Consider the following 22,212-nt stretch of genomic DNA (forward strand, 5'->3'; position numbering starts at 1 on the left):
CTCTCTGATATATTGTGTGTGTGTATAGTGCAGTATAGTGTAGTGTCCTCAGGGACTGCTGTAAATGAGGACCCAATGGGCCCATGATGAAACAGCTGAGGCCCAACAGAAGTCCATCACACAGTAGAGGAGATGAGCCTTACTGTATTTACCCCTACCAGTCACATTTACTCCTCTTGCTTGGCTTTTCTTTTTTTTTCATCTGTCGGGTGTTTTTTCCTCGTTCTCTGCCTGTCTATTTTCCTTTTAGTTTCCTGTAAAGGTTAACCAATCTTTGCTTAATCTCTGACAGGAAGACAAACGGCCAGGCTCAATCAGAGCTCAAATCCCCTCTCCCTCCCCTCCTGTTACATGGGCCCTCTGCTTCCATACACACACACAGGCATAATTTAACGACGGCTGTTGCCTCAATATAATGTGAGCCCAAACATTTGAAATAAGCTAAATTGCCATTTCAATAACATATTGATTCTCATACTTCAGGCATTTGCTTGTGGTGTGTCTTTTAGTGTCTGTCCAGTGATTTCCAGTTATGTCTACTTGATCAAAGTTCTGCTGGAGACAGAACTCAGTGGTTGGTGTTGGAATAACGCAGTATGAGTATGAATATTTACAGTCGGGAAGAATGAAATTGCAGAGCCTGTGAAGATCAAATTTACACTTGTAACAAACATGTGAATATGAATAATTTGATACTCTTCCTGTGATATCTTATGTTCTCACGGCTTAGAGAGAATAATATTTGATCTCATTAAAATGACTGGGATATCAAAGCACAGGTGGACCGTTGTCAAGCTGTACTACTTTCTAGATGTGTTACCATAGCGCCGAGCTGACTGATTCTAACTGACGTGGCATAGTAGGAGCCTTGCCTTCACAAGATTGTATGATCCATAGAAAAATGACATATCACTAGTTTACCAGCTCTCTTTAAAATATATAAATCATGTATCATAAACATTCCATGTGACCTAAAATAGGTCAACTCACCATGCTGTTAGAAGATGACTAATCCATCCAGACTAGTGTTATAAATATAGAAAGCAGGTTGACGTTTATTGTCATGAATATTGCCCTGGGGGCAAAACTGAGAGATTTCCACTAGATGGGCCAGCTGCAAAGTCAAAATTGACTATGTCAAACAAATTCCTGAAAACAAAAATAAGCTTTTTGGTCTTAATTTAAGGTAGAGTTAGACATTATGTTAGCAGTGTGGTTAGGGTTAAGATTAGGGTTAGTTTTAAAACCAGCTAGAGTGCCAGCTAGTGACCACTCTGCAGAGCTGCCTCCAGGGCAAGATTCATGACAATAAATGCCAACCTGCATATAGAACAGAGTTTGGTTGACTCTGTGCTGTTGTGTCCAACACTCCAGATTGGGCTTTTAAATTTAGACTAAAGACAACAGGAGTTTTCTCACACTCCTACTCAACCAGAACTGCAGCTATGGATCAGTATCCTTTGATCTTTGAGCAGCCCGGGTCCCAGCTCTGCAGCCCTGTTGAACCAGGAAGTCACCCAGGTGGGAGAGGATGGAGAGCAGGAAGCCAGCATGTCCTCCTGGATCCCAGTTCTCCACTGAGTTTTGGACCGGGTGGCAACATGAAACTTCACAGGAGCATCGGCTGTTGACAGGACACAGCTTGCTCCAGCACTGGCTACTGTCATAGCTGAGGTGATGAGACCTTGGCCTAGGCTACTCTTCAGTAAACATTTTGTTTACATTATAGCATTCTAAAATTGAATAAATAGATGTTTTTCCCTCAATCTTCACACAATACCCCATAATGACAAAGCTAATTTATATTAAAAAATACTTTTTAGTGTACTATGCTTTGAGCCTTACCTGCTCAAAGCATAGAATAGTAATAGTAGGATAGTAATGTTTCAAATAAAATAGTGTGGTGACCACTCATTAACGTTTGTATTAAGCATACTCTGTTATTTCAATGACAAATTCCTTTGTGGGAATAAATACCACTGGGATTCCTGATTGGAAATTAATGTAGCCTATTTACTGTCTTGAATTACTCCCCAATTACTGATCTATGTTGGAGGTAGAGACCATCATTACAATCTCATCTATATTATTTTTAATACATTTTCTGAACCACAATCTTCAAATCAAATTGTCCTCTCTCTCCTGCTCTCTCTCTCTCTCCCCCTCTCCCTCTCCACATCTCCTTATTCCTAGAGAACATGCTTTACCACATTCCACCCCCCTCTGTTCTCTGCTGGTAGCATCTTCTTTGTGCAGAACAGCGATGAGGCAGCAAGCTCTATGCTCCCTCACTTCAGAGCAGCTCTTTCTTTGAAAAGCGCCCAGCCCTTTTTCCCGTTCTATTCCTCTCACTCCCAGATATATTTTTCTCCACTCATTTACTTCGCAAACACGTACTACATTTTGTGTAAGGGTGAGTGAGATGCAACACAATATTCCAATAAACTTTACCACAAACTGAAATTATCCTCTTCGGGTCCTGTCCGCGCCTAGTGCCAACACCTTTTGATTTAGAAGTATTATTGAACATTGCGGACCCGCGTTGCTTTGATACTTTGCTGCAGAATTGAGTTCAAAGCGCGGAGAGTGGCCGCGTTTGTGCGGAGATATGCGGGGAGCGACGCACCAGTCTGGCATGCACAGAACGAAAGGGCTGTTACAAGAGCCAGGTAAGGATACCCTTTTAACTCGCGTGAGCCTCTTTCAACGGCAGGAAGAGCGTGCGGTTAAAGTGTGATGGAGACCGCGTGAGTGTACCTGTTAGATTGACAACAGACAATAGAAGTGTTAAACTTGTAAAGGTTGTTATTTGAGTCAAGCCATAGACAGTAGTCTCAATAGAGATGGAGCAATTGAGAAATTAGAGATTAACCTGGACAATAACCTGCTATAACATGCATCAAAATATCTCTGTATGTTTGCTACAGCACCGTTAATCTCATTAGTCTATTATCAGTCGCCTTTCCGCCTATTTTTAGCTGTCTGAAATATCAACGGAGACGTACATCATCTTCACATAATCGAATGACAGACGGAACGCATGAGGAAGACCTGTGCCACTTTATCTGTTGTGATTAGTTGCACCCATGACGAATGCATATATAAAGGAAATATCTTATTCTGTTGGTAGTAAACTCATTTTAATACATTATTTGTAAGCCTGTAATTTGAATTCCTATATAAAGCAGTAGGCCTATGACTACATGTTGAAGTGCTTTGGCATCATTGTATTGGTTTTTGTAATGTTGTAATATGTGTATTGTCGTGTTATTAAATGTATAATTCACCTAAATTAAAAAAAAAAAAATTTAATTGGGGAAAATAGCCTAATCTACCTCGATATTTAGCAACCCAAGATTGAGCTGATTGTTTACATAGCAACATAATGTCATTAGCATTATCAGAGCAAAACAACGTGAGTGACAGGACCCCTGCTAGCATCCTCCAAATAGCATGCCTGAAAAGCCTCAAAGTAACTTAAAATGTTGTAACATAATTTCTTGGGGAGGTTGAATATAATATCAAATGTCAGATATTAACTTTGAATAAACACTTCTTTTTTTTAAATAGTGTACTACACTGTTATAGGCCTATGTGGTATTCACCATAATACTGAGATTTAATTTGATTTATTACAGTACAGTTATTAATTTCTCACTGGTGATTTTTGGTCTGTTTTTATTATTGGTTGAAAGGGAAAGATGCAATTTAGATGTAATTAAACTGACTTGAATGGAGCATCACCAATTCATAGCATACACACACACACCTCACACACTCCCACTCCTACACATACAGTGCCTTCAGAAAGTATTCATACTCCTTGACTTATTACTGGTTACATGTGGTCTGGTTACACGTGGTGTGAGGCCACTTGGGCATACTGCCACATGATCTAAAACGCCATTGGAGGTGGCTTATGGTAGAGAAATTCATATTAATTCTCTGGCAACAGCTCTGGTGGACATTCCTGCAGTCAGCATGCCAATTGCATGCTCCCTCAAAACTTGAGACATCTGTGTAATTGTGTTGTCTGACAAAACTGCACATTTTTATTGCTGGGACCAAAAAAACTGTCCCCGGCACAAGGTGCACCTGTGTAATGATCATGCCGTTTAATCAGCTTCTTGATATGCCACACCTGGCAGGTGGATGGATTATCTTGGCAAAGGAAAAATGCTCACCAATAGAGAGAGAACACATTTGTGCACAAGATTTGAAAGAAATAACCTTTTTGTGCGTGTGGAAAATATAACGGATTTTTACTATTTCAGCTCATGAAACATGCGACCAACACTTTACATATTGCATTTATATTTTTGTTCAGTGTAGTATGTACAGTCTTTTCAGAAAGTATTCATACCCCTTGACCTTTTCCACATTTAGTTGTTAGCCTGAATTCAAAATTGATTAAATAGATGTTTTTCTCTATACACAATACCCCATAATGACAAAGTGAAAACATTTTTATACATTTTTGCAAATTTATTGGAAATCAAATAGAACAATATCTAATTGATATACTGTAAGTAGCCCTATTCACACCCCTGAGTTAATATTTAGTAGAAGCACCTTTGGCAGCAATTACAGCTGAGTCTTTCTGGGTAAGTCTCTAAGAGCTTTCCACACCTAGATTGTGCAACAATTTAAGCTCTGTCAAATTGGTTGTTGATCATTGCTAGACAACCATTTTCAGGTCTTGCCATAGATTTTCAAGTAGATTTAAGTCAAAAATGAAAATTCACTGTCTTCTTGGTAAGCAATACCAGTGTATATTTGGCCTTGGGTTTTAGGTTATTGTCCTGCAGAAAGGTGAATTCATCGCCCAGTGTCTGGTGGAAAGCAGACTGAACCAGTAGGATTTTGCCTGTGCTCAGCTCCATTCCGTTAATGTTTTGATTGTGAAAAACTCCCCAGTCCTTAATGATTACAAGCATACCCATAACATGATGCAACCATTTGTAAACATTTCTAAAAACATAATTCCACTTTGACATCAAGGGATATTGTGTGTAGACCAGGGGAAAACAATCTCTATTTAATCAATTTTAAATTCAGGCTGTAACACAACAAAATGTGGAGAAAATCAATGGGTGTGAATACTTTCTGAAGGCACTGTACATATGAACCAAACAGTTCTAAACAAACCAGGCCATGCAGTGGCATCGTGCAGTTTCGCAGGCTGAAAAACTGGGGCAGAGAGATAAATGTGCTGTTTTATACATAGCCTCTCAAAATGTAATAGGATCTCTATGTCATTAACCTTCAAAGTTCCAGAATGGAGTGAAAATGGCATCCATATTGGTCAGGGAAAAATCCAAACCAGTCTAATTGGAATTAATGGCAGTCGAGGCATAATCCAGATGTGATATATCAGAAATTGTGTAATCGAATAACCATCAACCTAAAATATTGTCTTATAATTATAAATACAGTTTATATGGGTTTTATACAAATGTTGTGTATAAATAGCCTGTAAATATATGTAAAGAGACCATAAATGTCTTCATTTTCTTTGAAAGCTGTGATATGATACAATATCAGTACCTGTTGCATTGCAAGTCCTATCATCAACTGATTTCGGCCAACGTATGGCTGTAGATTGACTGCATTGTTTGAATGGAATATTGGCAGTTAGAAAAATGTATGGAATTATTCATCTAAAACTATCTGGCTAGCTAGCTAACAAACATAGTAGGCCTACAGTGCAGATAAATTATTTAAATGCATTATTTTACGCTATCTTATCACAACACGGTTTGCCAACTCCCTGACCAAAAGAGCTGACATTTAGGCCATCAAAAGGCGGCTCATGTCCATTCTATTATTCTAATTCTTAAATATGTGGTTTTATAGCTACTCTGTCACGTCCTGACCAGTATAAGGGTTATTTGTTAATGTAGTTTGGTCAGGACGTGGCAGAGGGTATTTGTTTTATGTGGTTCGGGGTGGTGGTTTATTTAGTAGGGCGTTTGATTTATTATTTCCGGGTTTTGGTTTATGTTCTATGTTTTGTACTTCTATGTTCTTTCTGGGTTGGTGTATTTCTATGTGTAGGTTAATGGGGGGTGGGATTCTCAATTGGAGGCAGGTGCTTTCTCGTTGCCTCTGATTGAGAGTCCTATATATGGGTAATTGTTTGGTTTAGTGTTTGTGGGAGATTGTTTCTTGTTTTGCGTGTGTGAGCCTGACAAGACTGTTTGGTTGTTCATGAGTTTTTCTTCGTTGTTTTGTTATTTTGGTGTTCAATTTATTTTCAAATAAATATCAAGATGAGCATCCACATTCCTGCTGCGTTTTGGTCCTCCATTCCAGACGATAACCGTTACATAATCTCATGCTATTTTACACATTTTGCCATGAGGCAGAGAGAAAATGTTGCGGTTTTAAAGCTAATTTCCTGTAATATATATATATTTTAAATTTATGACATGTTCATATGCTATCTGGGGGGCCCAACCTCCTGGGAGAAGCCCAACCCTGATTGCAGGAAAATAATGATATATCTCATCAATATTCAAAAAATGTGTTTCGTGTTTATTCCTTTTCCACATCATTGCGGGATTAGTATTGGTTCTCTGTAAGACATGCCTTTGCTTCATTTGACATTTGAAGCAGTGGGACAGATTTCCACTTCATTCTCTATATCTGAAATTAGAGGATGTCTTGGCTCTCTCAACATAAAATCCTCCTGCTGAAAACATGGGCACAGTAAAGAGGACAGGAGAAGAGAGGGAGAGGACATGAAAGAGGGAGAGGAGATGAAAATAAAACAATTTTCTGCCCAGTCAAGGTGTGTGTGTGGGTGTGTTGTGTAGGTTTCACCTTTACATATGTCACATCTGTGCAGCATGGGGTGCAGAGGAGGCTGGGAGTGACTGAGGCACGTCCAGGTTTTTATGAGGCTCTTAAAATTTGACCGGCAAGAAGCAATTTACCTCAGCCTAGGACCCATAAACCTTATGACAGACAGCGAGAGAGGGCGTGTGATTGAAAAGCTTCCCAGACTCCTGTCCAGCATGCATTATGAGGAGCAGCAGAGAGGCATCTTTCAGCAGCTTGTCCATATCAATCCTGACTGCTCTTGGTTCAGGAGCGGGGATTCTGCACACCAATCACTCACCTCTGTCCGTCTCGATGTACCACACTGCTATGTGAACAGTGTTTGTAGAAGGCACAATTTCTCATCCACCCTGATCACACGCCACTGTGAAACAAGTGCGAAATTTCATGCTGTTTTTCTGCAGCTTGAAAAGGGAGAGAGGGATAGGATAAATGATAGTGGAATACAGGTCTGTTTCCATTGGTCCAGCAAGCTCCTTTGTTACAGTACAGACTAATTACACCCACTTGTGCATCTTTTCTGGCAAAAAAGAGAAGGAAGGTTTAAATTGAAAATATGGATTCCATTAACCTTGCAGGCAAAGGGCCACTCTCCAGCATCACATTAGCAGTGAGGGGAATTGGGGAAAGCATACAATTCTATTATTGTTTTATAAGCTGACAATTTGTTAATTTGCTGTGTCTGAAGTGTAAACGGACTGTTTCATCAAGGGCATCTTAATGGGATGTGCATGATGGAAGCGGCTTAGAGGTGTGGAGGGCCCTGATAAACAGGAGACTGTTGGGATACACACACAAGCTCGCACACACACACACACACACACACACACACACACACACACACACACACACACACACACACACACACACACACACACACACACACACACACACACATGCATAGAGGCACACAAAAATATTATGTATACTCAAATACTGACACATGAACACATCAACGTGTTGTTGTAATGGTCGGCAGGTCTGAAACTTCTTGATAGATAATGCCATTCCCTTGCTCAATGCCAGCTTGGGCCTGTTGTTGATCTTTGTTGGTGTCAATGGCAACAACAGAGTAATGGTGTCTTCTTCAGTGTGTAGTGTAGTGTAGTAGCGTGCACGTGGCAGTAGCCCCACTTGATGGCCTCTACTGGTACACAGCCACAGGTGCTTCTGTTGCATTGAGATTGCTGGGAGGTCAAACTCAGATTAACCTTGAGTTTAAGCACCATCTCAGGGTGGTGTCACAAACCTACTATATACAAACATATGAATAGCTGTAGTTGAAATACAATCATAAACATAATTGGATTGAGTAGTAGAAGATATGAAATGATTATTTTAAAAGGAACTGTGATGAAGATTTGGTCAGACATTTGATGGGTCAGCTTACCATGTCCCCCTGAAAATCTCTGTGTGTACTACCACAGTATGCACACTGGCCATGTCCAAAATCCTTCAGAAAGTATTCACACCCCATGACTTTTTCCACATTTTGTTGTGTTACATGAATTCAAAGTGGATTAAATTGAGATTTCTTTTAAAAACACAATACCCCATATTGTCAAAGTGGAATTATGTTTTTGGAAATTTTTAAATTTATAAAAAATAAAAAGCTGAAATGTCAATAATTATTTAACTCCTTCATTATGGCAAGTCTAAATAAGTTCAGGGGTAAGTTGCATGGACTCACTCTCTGTGCAGTAATAGTGTTTAACATGATTTTTGAAAGACTATCCAGTCTCTGTATCACACACATAGTTATCTGTAAGGTCCCTCAGTTGAGCAATGAATTTCAAACACAGATTCAACCTCAAAGACCAGGGAGGTTTTCCAATGACTCGCAAAGAAGGGCACCTATTGGTAGATGGGTAAAAAAAAATAAAAAGCAGACATTGAATATCCCTTTGAGCATGGTGAAGTTATTAATTAGGCTTTGAATTGAGTGTCAATACACCCAGTCACTACAAAGATACAGGCGTCCTTCCTTACTCAGCTTTCGGAGAGGAAGGAAACAGTGAGATTTCACAATGAGGCCAATGGTGACTTTAAAACAGTTACAGAGTTTAATGGCTGTCATAGGAGAAAACTGAGGATGGATCAACAGCATTGTAGTAACTACAAAATACTAACCTAATTGACAGAGTGAAAAGAAGGAAGCCTGTATAGTATAAAACTTTTCCAAAACATGCATCAAGGCAGTAAAGTAATACTGCAAAAAATGTGGCAAAGCCTTTCACTTTTTGTCCTGAATAAAAAGTGTTATGTTTGGGTCAAAGCCAATACAACACAGTACCACCCCCAATATTTTCAATTATAGTGGTGGCTGCATCATGTTATGGCTATGCTTGTAATCATTAAGGACGGGGGTGTTTTTCAGGTTAAAAAATAAAGGGAGGCCTCACGAGTGGTGCAGTGGTCTAAGGCACTGCATCGCAGTGCTAGCTGTGCCACTAGAGATCCTGGTTCGAGTCCAGGCTCTCTCGCAGCCAGCTGCGACCGGGAGACCCATGGGGCAGCGCACAATCGGCCCAGTGTCGCCCGGGTTAGGGGAGGGTTCAGCCGGCAGGGATGTTCTTGTCCCATTGCGCTCAAGTGACTCCTGTGGCGGGCCGGGCGTAATGCATGCTGACACGGTCGCCAGGGGTACAGTGTTTCCTCCGACACAATGGTGCAGCTGGCTTCTGGGTTAAGCGGGCATTTTGTCAAGAAGCAGGGTTGTGTTTCGGAGGACGCACGGCTCTAAGACCTTCGCCTCTCCCGAGTTCGTTTGGGAGTTGCAGCGATGAGACAAGACTGTACCTACCAATTGGATACCACAAAATTAGGGAGAAAAAGGGGTTAAAGTATTATAAAAAAAAGAAATGGAATAGAGCTAAGCACAGGCAAAATCCTAGAGGAAAACCTGGTTTAGTCTGTTTTCCACCAGACACTGGGACATGAATTCACCTTTCAGCAGGACAATAACCTAAAACACAAGGCCACTGGAGTTGCTTTTCAAGAAGACAGTGAATGTTACTGAGTGGCCGAATTACAGTTGACTTAAATCTACTTAAAAATCTATGGCAACATCTGAAAATGGTTGTCTATCAATGATCAACAACCAATTTGACATAGTTTGAAGAATTTTGAAAATAATAATGGGCAAATGTTTCACAATCTAGGTGTGGAAAGCTCTTAGAGACTTACCCAGAAAGACTTACAGGTGTAATCTCTGCCAAAGGTGGTTCTACAAAGTATTGACTCAGTGGTGGGAATAGGCCTATTTACGTAAATTAGATATTTCTCTATTTCATTTTCAATACATTTGCAAACATGTATAAAAAACATGTTTTCACTTTGTCATTATGGGCATATTGTGTGTAGATGGGTGAAAATATATATTTAATACATTTTGAATTTGGCCTGTAACACAACTAAATGTGGAAAAGGTCAAGGTGTATGAATACTTTCTGAAGGTACTGTACATACTACACTGAACAAAAATATTAATGCAATATGTAAAGTGTTGGTCGCATGTTTAATGAGCTGAAAAAAAATAATAATAATAATATTTCTCTCACATTTTGTGCACAAATGTGTTTATATCCCTATTGGTGAGCATTTTTCCTTAGCCAAGGTAATCCATCCACCTGACAGGTGTGGCATATCAAGAAACGGATTAAACAGCATGGTCATTACACACGTGCACCTTGTGCTGGGGACAATAAAAGGCCACTTTAAAATGTGCAGTTTTGTCACACAACACAATGCCACAGAGAGTGTACAATTGCCATGCTGACTGCAGGAATGTCCACCAGAGCTGTTGCCAGATAATTTAATATTAATTTCTCTACCATAAGGTTCCAACATCATTTTAGAGAATGTGCCAGTATGTCCAACCGGCATCACAACTGCAGACCACGTGTAACCATGTCAGCCCTAGACCTCCACATCCGGCTTCTTTGCCTGCAGGATTGTCTGAGGGGGGTGATGAGGAGTATTTCTGTCTGTAATAAAGCCTTTTCTGGGGAAAAACTCATTCTGATTGGCTGGGCCTGGTTCTCCAGTAGGTGGACCTGGCTGCCAAGTCGGTGGGCCTATGCCCTCCCAGACCCACCCATTGCTGCACCCCTGTCCTGTCATGTGAAATCCATAAATGATGGCCTAGTGAATTTATTTCAATTGACTAATTTCCTTACAGTACCAGTCAAACGTTTGGGCACACCTAGTCATGCAAGGGTTTTTCTTTATCTCTACTATTTTCTACATTGTAGAATATTAGTGAAGACATCAAATCCATGAAATAACAAATATGAAATAATGTAGTAACCAAAAAAGTGTTAAACAAATCAAAATAGGGTTTATATTTGAGATTCTTCAAAGTAGCCACCCTTTCCCTTGATGACAGCTTTGCACACTCTTGGCATTCTCTCAACCAGCTTCATGAGGTAGTCACCTGGAATGCATTTCAATTAACAGGTGTGCCTTGTTAAAAGTTAATTTGTGGAATTTATTTCCTTGATGCGTTTGAGCCAATCAGTTGTGTTGTGACAAGGTAGGTGTGGTATACAGAAGATAGCCCTATTTGGTAAAAGATCATGTCCATATTATGGCACGAACAGCTCAAATAAGCAAAGAGAAACGACAGTCCATCATTACTTTAAGACATGAAGGTCAGGCAATTTGGAAAATGTAAATTACTTTGAAAGTTTCAGTCGCAAAACCATCAAGCACTATGATGAAACTGGCTCTAATGGGGACCGCAACAGGAAAGGAAGACCCAGAGTTACCTCTGCCAAAGAGGATAAGTTCATTAGAGTTACCAGCCTCAGAAATTACAGCCCAAACAAATGCTTCACAGAGTTCAAGTAACAGACACATCTCAATGTCAACTGTTCAGAGGAGACTGCATGGATCAGGCCTTCATGGTCGAATTGCTGCAAAGAAACCAAAATGTAGAGATTTTGGTTCCAACCACTGTGTCTTTCTGAGACACAGATTAGGTTAACGGATGATCTCCATGGAGGGTGAGGTGTGATGGTGTGAGGGTGCTTTGCTGGTGATACTGTCAGTGATTTCTTTAGAATTGGACACACTTAACCAGCATGGCTACCACAGCATTCTGCAGCGATACGCCATCCTATCTGGTTTGTGCTTAGTGGGACTATCATTTGTTTTTCAACAGGACAATGACCCAAAACACACCTCCGGGCTGTGTAAGGGCTATCTGACCAAGAAGGAGAGTGATGGAGGGATCCATCAGATGACCTGACCTCCACAATCCCCCAACCTCAGCCCAATTGAGATGGTTTGGGATGAGTTGGACTGCAGAGTGAAGGAAAAGCAGCCAACAAGTGCTCAGCATATGTGGGAACTCCTTCAAGACTGTTGGAAAAGCATTTCAGGTGAAGCTGGTTGAGAGAATGCCAAGAGTGTGCAAATCTGTCATCAAGGCAAAGGGTGGCTACTTTGAAGAATCTAAAATCTAATTTGTTTAACACTTTTTTGGTTGTTACATGATTCCATATGTGTTATTTCATAGTTTTGATGTCTTCACTATTATTCTACAATGCAGAAAATAGTAAAAAATAAAGACAAACCCTTGAATGAGTAGGTGTGTCCAAACTTTTGACTGGTACTGTAACTGTAACTCAGTAAATCTTAGAAAAGTTTGCATGTTGCATTTATATTTTAGTTCAGTATATCTAGAACGTACTGTTTAGTAAAACAGAATACAGTAAGCAACAAATATCAGCATGCTCGGCTCATCCTACTGAGAATGCATCATCTAATGAGCAATTGCATTGATTCCCTCCCTTCGTTCATTTTGGTAGAGCGCGTCCCCTCAGCTGATTATCAGCTGTTGTCAGACACACTTGGGTCTCAAAAGACGATTATTTTCCTCAATAGTGTGCAGCAGATTCTACTAATGACTATGCTTTGCTTCTATAAAGTATTGAATCTGGGGTGTGAATAGGTCTACATACAGTATGTAAATGAGATATTTCTGTATTTCATTTACAATACATTTGTAAAAATTTCTAAAAATTTGTTTTCTCTTTGTCATTATGGGTTATTGTGTGTAGATGGGTGAGAAACAAAAGCAATGTAATACATTTTCAATTCGGCTGTAACATAACAAAATGTGGAATAAGTCAAGGGGTATGAATACTTTCTGAAGGAACTGTACATACTATTTAGAAAGTACTGTTTAGTAAAAATGAATACAGTAAGCAACAAATATTAGTATACTTGGCTCATCCGACTGAGAATGCATCATCTAATGCTCAATTGCATTGATTCCCTTCATTCGTTCATTTTGGTAGAGCGCGTCCCCTCAGCTGATTATCAGCTGTTGTCAGACACACTTGGGTCTCAAAAGACGATTATTTTCCTCAATAGTGTGCAGCGAATTCTATTAATGAATATGACATCCTGGCATTTAAAGCACACTACATTTTCAAAATTTCACATGCGATAAAACATTCTTTTTTCAGCATACCCAAAATGCCTACTATTTAGAACGCAAGTATGGGTATTCAGACACGGCCATTGATACATAAATCCTGTTGGTTATTATTTCATATAGAGTCTTATCTAGGATCGTGCTCTCTGTCACCTCAGCAGCATCCCATGTCCTAGCCAGTGGAGAATGATGCATGTTGATTCTGCTTTGGCTATCACTGATATGAGGTTAAAAAAATAAAAAATAAAAAAATAAACATCTTCTCATACCGCTATGTCGGCCTTGGGCGATTTGTTTTGATTGAGTGGCCCCCAAGAGGGAGCAGTGAGACAGAGATTCGATCAGCTTGTGTCTCCTGTTGCTGTCTGTTGCTGTGAACCAAAGAGAAATTGTCATGCACGTATAGCACAGAATCCGCTTTGACATTTGAATCATAGATATGGTAGAAAAAGAGAACGAGAGATGGAAAAGGAGAACAGAGTATTTGGCCTAAAAGAGCTATTTACAGTCTGTTTCCCTGCATACTATCAAACTGCCTAACTGCTGGCCTGCATGCTAACAAACTAACTGCATTGTTTAAGAGCAAATGTCCAGAGCAGATGCCACAGATCCCTGTGCTCCCTATCTTTAAGTGTGAGACCTTGGAGATCAGTCTTCCCAAGATGGAGAAAGAGAGGGAGAGGGAGGCGGTATTATTTCTGCTGTGATCATAGAGAATGATAGAGTACATCATTGTATCAGTCGTATTATGGCATCTGTGAGCACACGGTCAGTTTCCTTAACCCATAAGAAGTCTCACTCAGTTGCATACTTTAAAATGGTGGAAGCCCTCAATGGCACTGTCCATGCCAAAATAGGTTATATCCATCTAGAGTCCCCTATCTAACTCTATGGCTGTGATGGCTTGTATGTGTGTTGTTTTCTCTCTCCTCTCCTCGGCTGTACCTCCTCTGCTCCTGGGAGGCTGCCTGGCTGTATGTGGGCTCAGATGGAGGTGCAGGGGACTGTGACACGGCTACTGCTCTTTAGGGACTATCCAGCTCAAGGTCACAGCTGCAAAGTCACATGGAATCGGGTTCCAGGCTGCCCCTCATGATCCTTTTCCCACACTTACATTATTCTGTGTGTTTGTGTGTGAGTCATTGTAGCAAACTATTATGCTATAACCTCCATGTATATTGACAAAAGCAAGATAAAGCCCACTGAAATGTCAGCTGACATATGTGTGTGTGTGTGTGTGTGTGTGTGTGTGTGTGTGTGTGTGTGTGTGTGTGTGTGTGGTGTGTGTGTGTGTGTGTGTGTGTGTGTGTGTGTGTGTGTGTGTGTGTGTGTGTGTGTGTGTGTGCGTGCCCACGCGTGCGCTCACACTTGTGTATGTACAGGTAACTGCCAAAATAAAGGAAACACAAGTAAATGAGGGATACAAAATATATTGAAAGCAGGTGCTTCAACACAGGTGTGGTTCCTGAGTTAATTAAGCAATTAACATCCACATAATACTTAGGGTCATGTATAAAAATTGCCCATTATTATGGCTAGAAGAGATCTCAGTGACTTTGAAAGGGGGGTCTCAAAGGAGCGTAGAGGTTTTAAAGGGTGTGTGTGTGTGTGTGTGTCAATCATCAGAGGCCAGGGGATGTGTTCATTTTGGAAGTGGGCTGCTCAATTGACGGCTACATGGAGCAGGCCTTTGCCGAGAAGCTGCTCAAGTACCAGCCCCTCGTGGAACGCTTGGACAGCCTCGGGTGGAGGTGCAAGCTGGTGGCGATGATATTCGACAGTCTCAGCCATGTACACAGGCTTGCAGTGCATGGCCTCCAGATTGCGAGCCTGACAAAAATTAGGGCAAAGCAATTGGCTAAGTACTGCTCTGTTTCAGCTGTGGTGGACAGCCTAGCTGTTTGGAGGAGGTGCTTTCTGTACCATTTAGTGTCATGCATACAGGGACCTCTGAAATATTTGGATCCTTTATTTGTAAATTTGATTGGTGGATTCAAATAAAGTATTTAAAAAATGTGTGTGTGTGTGTGTGTGTGTCACCAGATCTCAACCCAATTTAACGCTTATGGGAGAGAGACTCAGCATTTTCCACCACCATCAAAACAAAACACCAAATGATGGAATTTCTCATGGAATAATGGTGTCACATCCCTTCAATAGAGTTCCAGACACTTGTCGAATCTATGCCAAGGCGCATTGAAACTGTTCTATTAAGACACGTTATATTGGTGTTTCCTTTATTTTGGCAGTTACCTGTAGATGTAACTGTATGGGTGGCTGGCCAGGGTTCCTGGGTGTCTCAGTGGTCAGTTGGAGACTGGCAGTGGCAGGCTCTCATCCAGGCCTAAGTTTGCACCTCACTTCACCCAGTGCTCTTTCTAGCGTCTCATTTGCATGTGGCATTTCCATGTGCTCTCCGTCTCCCTCATCAGAAACCCTCTGATCCATTACCCCACCACTCTCTATCTTCTTCACTTTACTCTTCCCCCCTCTCTCCATCCCTCCCTCCCTACCTCCTTCCCTTCCTTCCTACCTCCTTCCCTTCCTCATTTTCTCTCTCTCTCTGTTTCTCATGCCTTTCTCTCTTTCTTTCTTCCTTACTCTCTTATTTCCCTCTTTTTCTCTCTCTCTATCTTTTCCTTTCTTTTCCCAGGTAAGAACCCAGGTGTAAATGATTTCATGATAAACATAACCTGTGTTTATTCGAAGTGGGTGGGTTGTTTGTTTCCACTGATTGAACTGGAGGAAATTGTATCAAATCAAATCAAAATGTATTTGTCACATGCGCTGAATACAACAGTGAAATGCTTACTTATAAGCCCTTAGCCAACAATGCAGTTTTAAGAAAACTACCTAAAAAAATAAGAAATAAAAGTAACAAATAATTAAAGAGCAGCAGTAAAATAACAATAGCGAGGCTATATACAGGGGGTACCGGTACAGAGTCAATGTGCGGGGGCACGGGTTAATCGAGGTAATTGAGGTAATATATATAGTGCCTTGCGAAAGTATTCGGCCCCCTTGAACTTTTCGACCTTTTGCCACATTTCAGGCTTCAAACATAAAGATATAAAACTGTAATTTTTTGTGAAGAATCAACAAGTGGGACAGAATTATGAAGTGAAACTAAATTTATTGGATATTTCAAACTTTTTTAACAAATAAAAAACTGAAAAATTGGCCGTGCAAAATTATTCAGCCCCTTTACTTTCAGTGCAGCAAACTCTCTCCAGAAGTTCAGTGAGGATCTCTGAATGATCCAATGTTGACCTAAATGACTAATGATGATAAATAGAATCCACCTGTGTGTAATCAAGTCTCCATATAAATGCACCTGCTCTGTGATAGTCTCAGAGGTCCGTTTAAAGCGCAGAGAGCATCATGAAGAACAAGGAACACGCCAGGCAGGTCCGAGATACTGTTGTGGAGAAGTTTAAAGCCGGATTTGGATACAAAAAGATTTCCCAAGCTTTAAACATCCCAAGGAGCACTGTGCAAGCGATAATATTGAAATGGAAGGAGTATCAGACCACTGCAAATCTACGAAGACCCGGCCGTCCCTCTAACCTTTCAGCTCATACAAGGAGAAGACTGATCAGAGATGCAGCCAAGAGGCCCATGATCACTCTGGATGAACTGCAGAGATCTACAGCTGAGGTGGGAGACTCTGTCCATAGGACAACAATCAGTCGTATACTGCACAAATCTGGCCTTTATGGAAGAGTGGCAAGAAGAAAGCCATTTCTTAAAGATATCCATAAAAAGTGTCGTTTAAAGTTTTCCACTAGCCACCTGGGAGACACACCAAACATGTGGAAGAAGGTGCTCTGGTCAGATGAAACCAAAATCGAACTTTTTGGCAACAATGCAAAACGTTATGTTTGGCGTAAAAGCAACACAGCTCATCACCCTGAACACACCATCCCCACTGTCAAACATGGTGGTGGCAGCATCATGGTTTGGGCCTGCTTTTCTTCAGCAGGGGCAGGGAAGATGGTTAAAATTGATGGGAAGATGGATGGAGCCAAATACAGGACCATTCTGGAAGAAAACCTGATGGAGTCTGCAAAAGACCTGAGACTGGGACGGAGATTTGTCTTCCAACAAGACAATAATCCAAAACATAAAGCAAAATCTACAATGGAATGGTTCACAAATAAACATATCCAGGTGTTAGAATGGCCAAGTCAAAATCCAGACCTGAATCCAATCGAGAATCTGTCGAAAGAACTGAAAACTGCTGTTCACAAACGCTCTCCATCCAACCTCACTGAGCTCGAGGTGTTTTGCAAGGAGGAATGGGCAAAGATTTCAGTCTCTCGATGTGCAAAACTGATAGAGACATACCCCAAGCGACTTACAGCTGTAATCGCAGCAAAAGGTGGCGCTACAAAGTATTAACTTAAGGGGGCTGAATAATTTTGCACGCCCAATTTTTCTGTTTTTTATTTGTTAAAAAAGTTTGAAATATCCAATAAATTTCGTTCCACTTCATGATTGTGTCCCACTTGTTGTTGATTCTTCACCAAAAAATACAGTTTTATATCTTTATGTTTGAAGCCTGAAATGTGGCAAAAGGTCGAAAAGTTCAAGGGGGCCGAATACTTTCGCAAGGCACTGTACATGTGGGTAGAGTTATTAAAGTGACTTCTGCATAGATAATAACAGAGAGTAGCAGCAGCGTAAAATAGGGTGGGGGGGGACAATGCAAATAGTCTGGGTAGCCATTTGATTAGATGTTCAGTAGTCTTATGGCTTGGGGGTAGAAGCTGTTTAGAAGCCTCTTGGACCTAGACTTTGCGCTCCGGTACAGCTTGCCGTGCGGTAGCAGTGAGAACAGTCTATGACAAGGGTGGCTGGAGTCTTTGACAATTTTTAGGACCTGCCTCTGACATCGCCTGTTGCACTACAGCACCCTCTGTAGTGCCTTGCGGTTAGAGGTCAAGCAATTGCCATACCAGGCAGTGATGCAACCAGTCAGGATGCTCTTGATGGTGCAGCTGTAGAACCTTTTGCCAAATCTTTTCAGTCTCCTGAGGGAAATAGGTTTTGTCGTGCCCTCATCACGACTGTCTTGGTGTGCTTGGACCATGTTACTTTGTTGGTGATGTGGACACCAAGGAACTTGAAGCTCTCAACCTGCTCCACTACAGCCCCGTCAATGAGAATGGGGGCGTGTTCGGTCCTCCTTTTCCTGTAGTCCACAATCATCTCCTTAGTCTTGATCACGTTGAGGGAGATGTTGTTGTCCTGGCACTACACTGCCAGGTCTCTGACCTCCTCCCTATATGCTGTCTCGTTGTTGTTGGTCATCAGGCCTACAACTGTTGTGTCATCGGCAAATTTAATGATGGTGTTTGAGTCATGCCTGGCCGTGCAGTCATGAGTGAACAGGGAGTACAGGAAGGGACTGAGCATGCACCAGTGAGGGGCCCCTGTGTTGAGGATCAGAGTGGCGGATGTGTTGTTACCTACCCTTACCACCTGGGAGTGGCGCGTCAGGAAGTCCAGGATCCAGTTGCAGAGGGAGATGTTTAGACCCAGGGTCCTTAGCTTAGTGATGAGGGCACAATGGTATTGAACGCTGAACTGTAGTCAATGAATAGCATTCTCACATACAGTGCCTTGCAAAAGTATAGGCCAAATTGGTGAAGTGAAATGAAAAAAACATCAAAAAAATTTAAAATGGAAAAGAGGTGCGGAAAAATGAAGTCCCTAAATAAGATCTGGTGCAAACAATTAGCTTCAGAAGTCACATAATTAGTTAAATAAAGTCCACCTGTGTGCAATCCAAGTGTCACATCATCTCAGTATATATACACCTGTTCTGAAAGGCCCCAGAGTCTGCAACACCACTAAGCAAGTGGCACCATGAAGACCAAGGAGCTCTCCAAAGTTGTGGAGAAGTACAGATCAGTGTTGGGTTATAAAAAAATATCAGAAACTTTGAACATCCCACAGAGCACCATTAAATCCATTATTTAAAATGGAAAGAATATGGCACCACAACAAGCCTGTCAAGAGAGGGCCGCCCACTAAAGCTCATGGACCAGGCAAGGAGGGCATTAATCAGAGAGGCAACAAAGAGACCAACGATAACCCTGAAGGAGCTGCAAAGCTCCACAGAGGAGATTGGAGCATCTGTCCATAGGACCACTTTAAGCCGTACACTCCACAGAGCTGGATTTACGGAAGTGGCCAGAAAAAAAGCCAATGCTTAAAGAAAAAGATAAGCAAACATGTTTGGTCAGATGAGACTAAAATTGAGCTTTTTGGCCATCAAGGAAAACGCTATGTCTGGGGCAAACCAAACACCTCTCAACACCCCAAGAACACCATCCCCACAGTGAAGCATGGTGGTGGCAGTATCATGCTGTGGGGATGTTTTTCATCGGCAGGGACTGGGAAACTGGTTAGAATTGAAGGAATGATGGATGGCACTAAATACAGGGAAATTCTTGAGGGAAACCTGTTTCTGTCTTCCAGAGATTTGAGACTGGGACGACGGTTCACCTTCCAGCAGGACAATGACCCTAAGCATACTGCTAAAGCAACACTCGAGTGGAAACATTTAAATGTCTTGGAATGGCCTAGTCAAAGCCAAGACCTCAATCCAATTGAGAATCTGTGGTATGACTTAAAGATTGCTGTACACCAGCGGAACCCATCCAACTTGAAAAAACTGTTGCAGTTTTGCCTTGAATGGGCGAAAATCCCAGTGGCTAGATGTGCCAAGCTTATAGAGACATACCCCAAGAGACTTGCAGCTGTAATTGCGGCAAAAGGTGTCTCTACAAAGTATTGACTTTGTGGGGGTGAATAGTTATGCATGCTCAAGTTTTCATTTTTTTCTTATTTCTTGTTTGTTTTACAAAAAAAAATATTTTGCATCTTCAAAGTGGTAGGCATGTTGTGTAAATCAAATGATTCAAACCCCCCAAAAATCTATTTTAATTCCAGGTTGTAAGGCAACAAAATAGGAAAAATGCCAAGGGGGTTGTGGTAAACCGTGGGGTGTTGGGTTGAGCATGCAGAGATTAACACAGAGACCGGGACACAGAGACAGTTTTAGTCAGGCCATAAAATAAACATAACAAAGAAAATCACATGGTTTGGCTTGGTCCTTCTTTTCAGCTTTGGCTATGTGTGCCACAGTGCTCCTTTTATGTCCTGTGCTGGGCCCCCGACCTGTGTTTTACAGAGAAAGAGAACTGTTGTAAGGACAGGAACCAGCAGGTGACACGGCCATTCGTGTCCTTACCTCTTGCCATCCACACAAGGGGGCATGGTCAGTGATCAGGGTGAACTTCCTCCCGAGGAGGTAATACTTGAGGGTGTCCAGTGCCCACTTCACTGCGAGGCACTCCTTTTCAACAATCAAGTACTTCTTCCTGTGGAGCTTCCTGCTGACATACATGATTGGGTGCACCTCACCTTCCTGATCTTGGGACAAGACGGCCCCGACCCCTGTGTCAGATGCGTCTGTCTGGACCAGGAGGTTTTTTGAAAAGTCTGGAGTGACAAGTACCGGGTGCGAACATAGCGTGTCCTTCAGGGCCTGGAACACCGCCTCTGTGTCCTCCGTCCATCGCACCATCTGGGGTAGTCATGCCTTCGTTAGGTCTGTGAGGGGAGAAGCTTTTGCGGCAAAGTTAGGTACAAATCGACTGTAGTAGCCTGCTAACCCCAGGAATGACTTCCCCTGCCTCTTGCTTTGGGAGACTGGGCATTCCCTAATGGCAGCAATTTTATTCTCTTGGGGCTTCACATTTCCCCCGCCCGATCTGATAGCCCAGGTACTCCACCTCGGCGTAGCCCAGCTTGCACTTGTGGGGGTTTGCGGTCAGACCGGCATCCCTTAGCGCATCCACCACTGCCTGTAACCTACAGAGATGGGACTCCCAACTGTCACTGTGCACAATTATGTCATCCAAGTAAGCAGCCGCGTACTCACTGTGCGGCCGCAGGACATGGTCCATGAGTCACTGAAAGGTTGCTGGTGCCACGTGGAGCCCAAAAGAAAGAACCCGGTAGTGGTATAGCCCCCCCGGGGTGGAGAAGGCCGTCTTCTCCCGGGAGGCCAATGCCAGTGGTACCTGCCAGTACCCCTTTGTCAGGTCCAAGGTGCTGACTTATCTCGCTATCCGCAAGCGGTCAATCAGTTCGTCCACCTGGGGCATGGGGTAGGCGTCGCACTTACTGACCTCGTTCAGGCCCCGGAAGTCATTGCAGAAGCGGACGGTTCCGTCCAGTTTCGGCATCAGCACTATAGGGCTAGACCACTCACTGTGGGACTCCTCCAGCACCCCCATCTCTAGCATTGTCGTCACCTCCCGCTGGACCGCCACCCTCCTGGCTTCTGGTATCCGGTATGGCCGTTTACACACTTTTTCTCCCGGACGTGTGTGGATATGATGTTTCACGAGATCCGTGCGCTCCGGCACCTCTGAGAACACAGCCGTATTCTGCTGGACCAACTCTCTGAGCTCTTGTCGTTGGGTCGGGCTGAGGTCTTCCCCTATTGCAACTTCGACAGGGGGCGGGCTCTTCTGTGGCCGGGTCCACGTTACGCACAGCGCCTCTTGTGCGTGCCATTTCTTCAGCAAGTTCACATGGTAAGGCTGGAGGGGTTGGCGGTTGGCGGACCTTGTAATTTTATTGAAGTGTTCGACTAGCCTGTCCATTTGTGGATGGTACACACTGGTCCTCACCTGTTCGATTCGTAGTAGATTGCAGACATCTTTCATCACACAAGACAAGAATGTGGTGCCCTGGTCCGTCAGGATTTCCCACGGAATACCCACCCGGTTGAATAAATGGAAGAGCTCTCGTGCGATACCTTTCACTGCCGCCGTGCGGTACTGGATTGCCTCAGGATACCTGGTGGCGTAATCCATGATTACCAGGATGTATTGGTGTCCCCT

At 42.4% G+C, this 22,212-nt stretch overlaps 1 protein-coding gene across 1 annotated transcript in view; it reads left to right on the forward strand.

Annotated features, from left to right (window-relative positions):
* The first annotated feature begins 2,240 nt into the window (after positions 1–2,240).
* Positions 2,241–22,212, forward strand: part of LOC106567418 (teneurin-2) — a 132,539-nt gene continuing 112,567 nt past the window's right edge. Inside the window, exon 1 of the mRNA XM_014136636.3 lies at positions 2,241–2,669. Coding sequence (XP_013992111.1) covers positions 2,609–2,669 — 61 coding nt within the window. The 5' untranslated portion in view covers positions 2,241–2,608. The remainder of the gene's footprint in view (positions 2,670–22,212) is intronic.

Source organism: Salmo salar, chromosome 13 (genome assembly GCF_965601325.2).
Source record: "Salmo salar chromosome 13, fSalSal1, whole genome shotgun sequence".
Taxonomy (NCBI): Eukaryota; Metazoa; Chordata; class Actinopteri; order Salmoniformes; family Salmonidae; genus Salmo; species Salmo salar.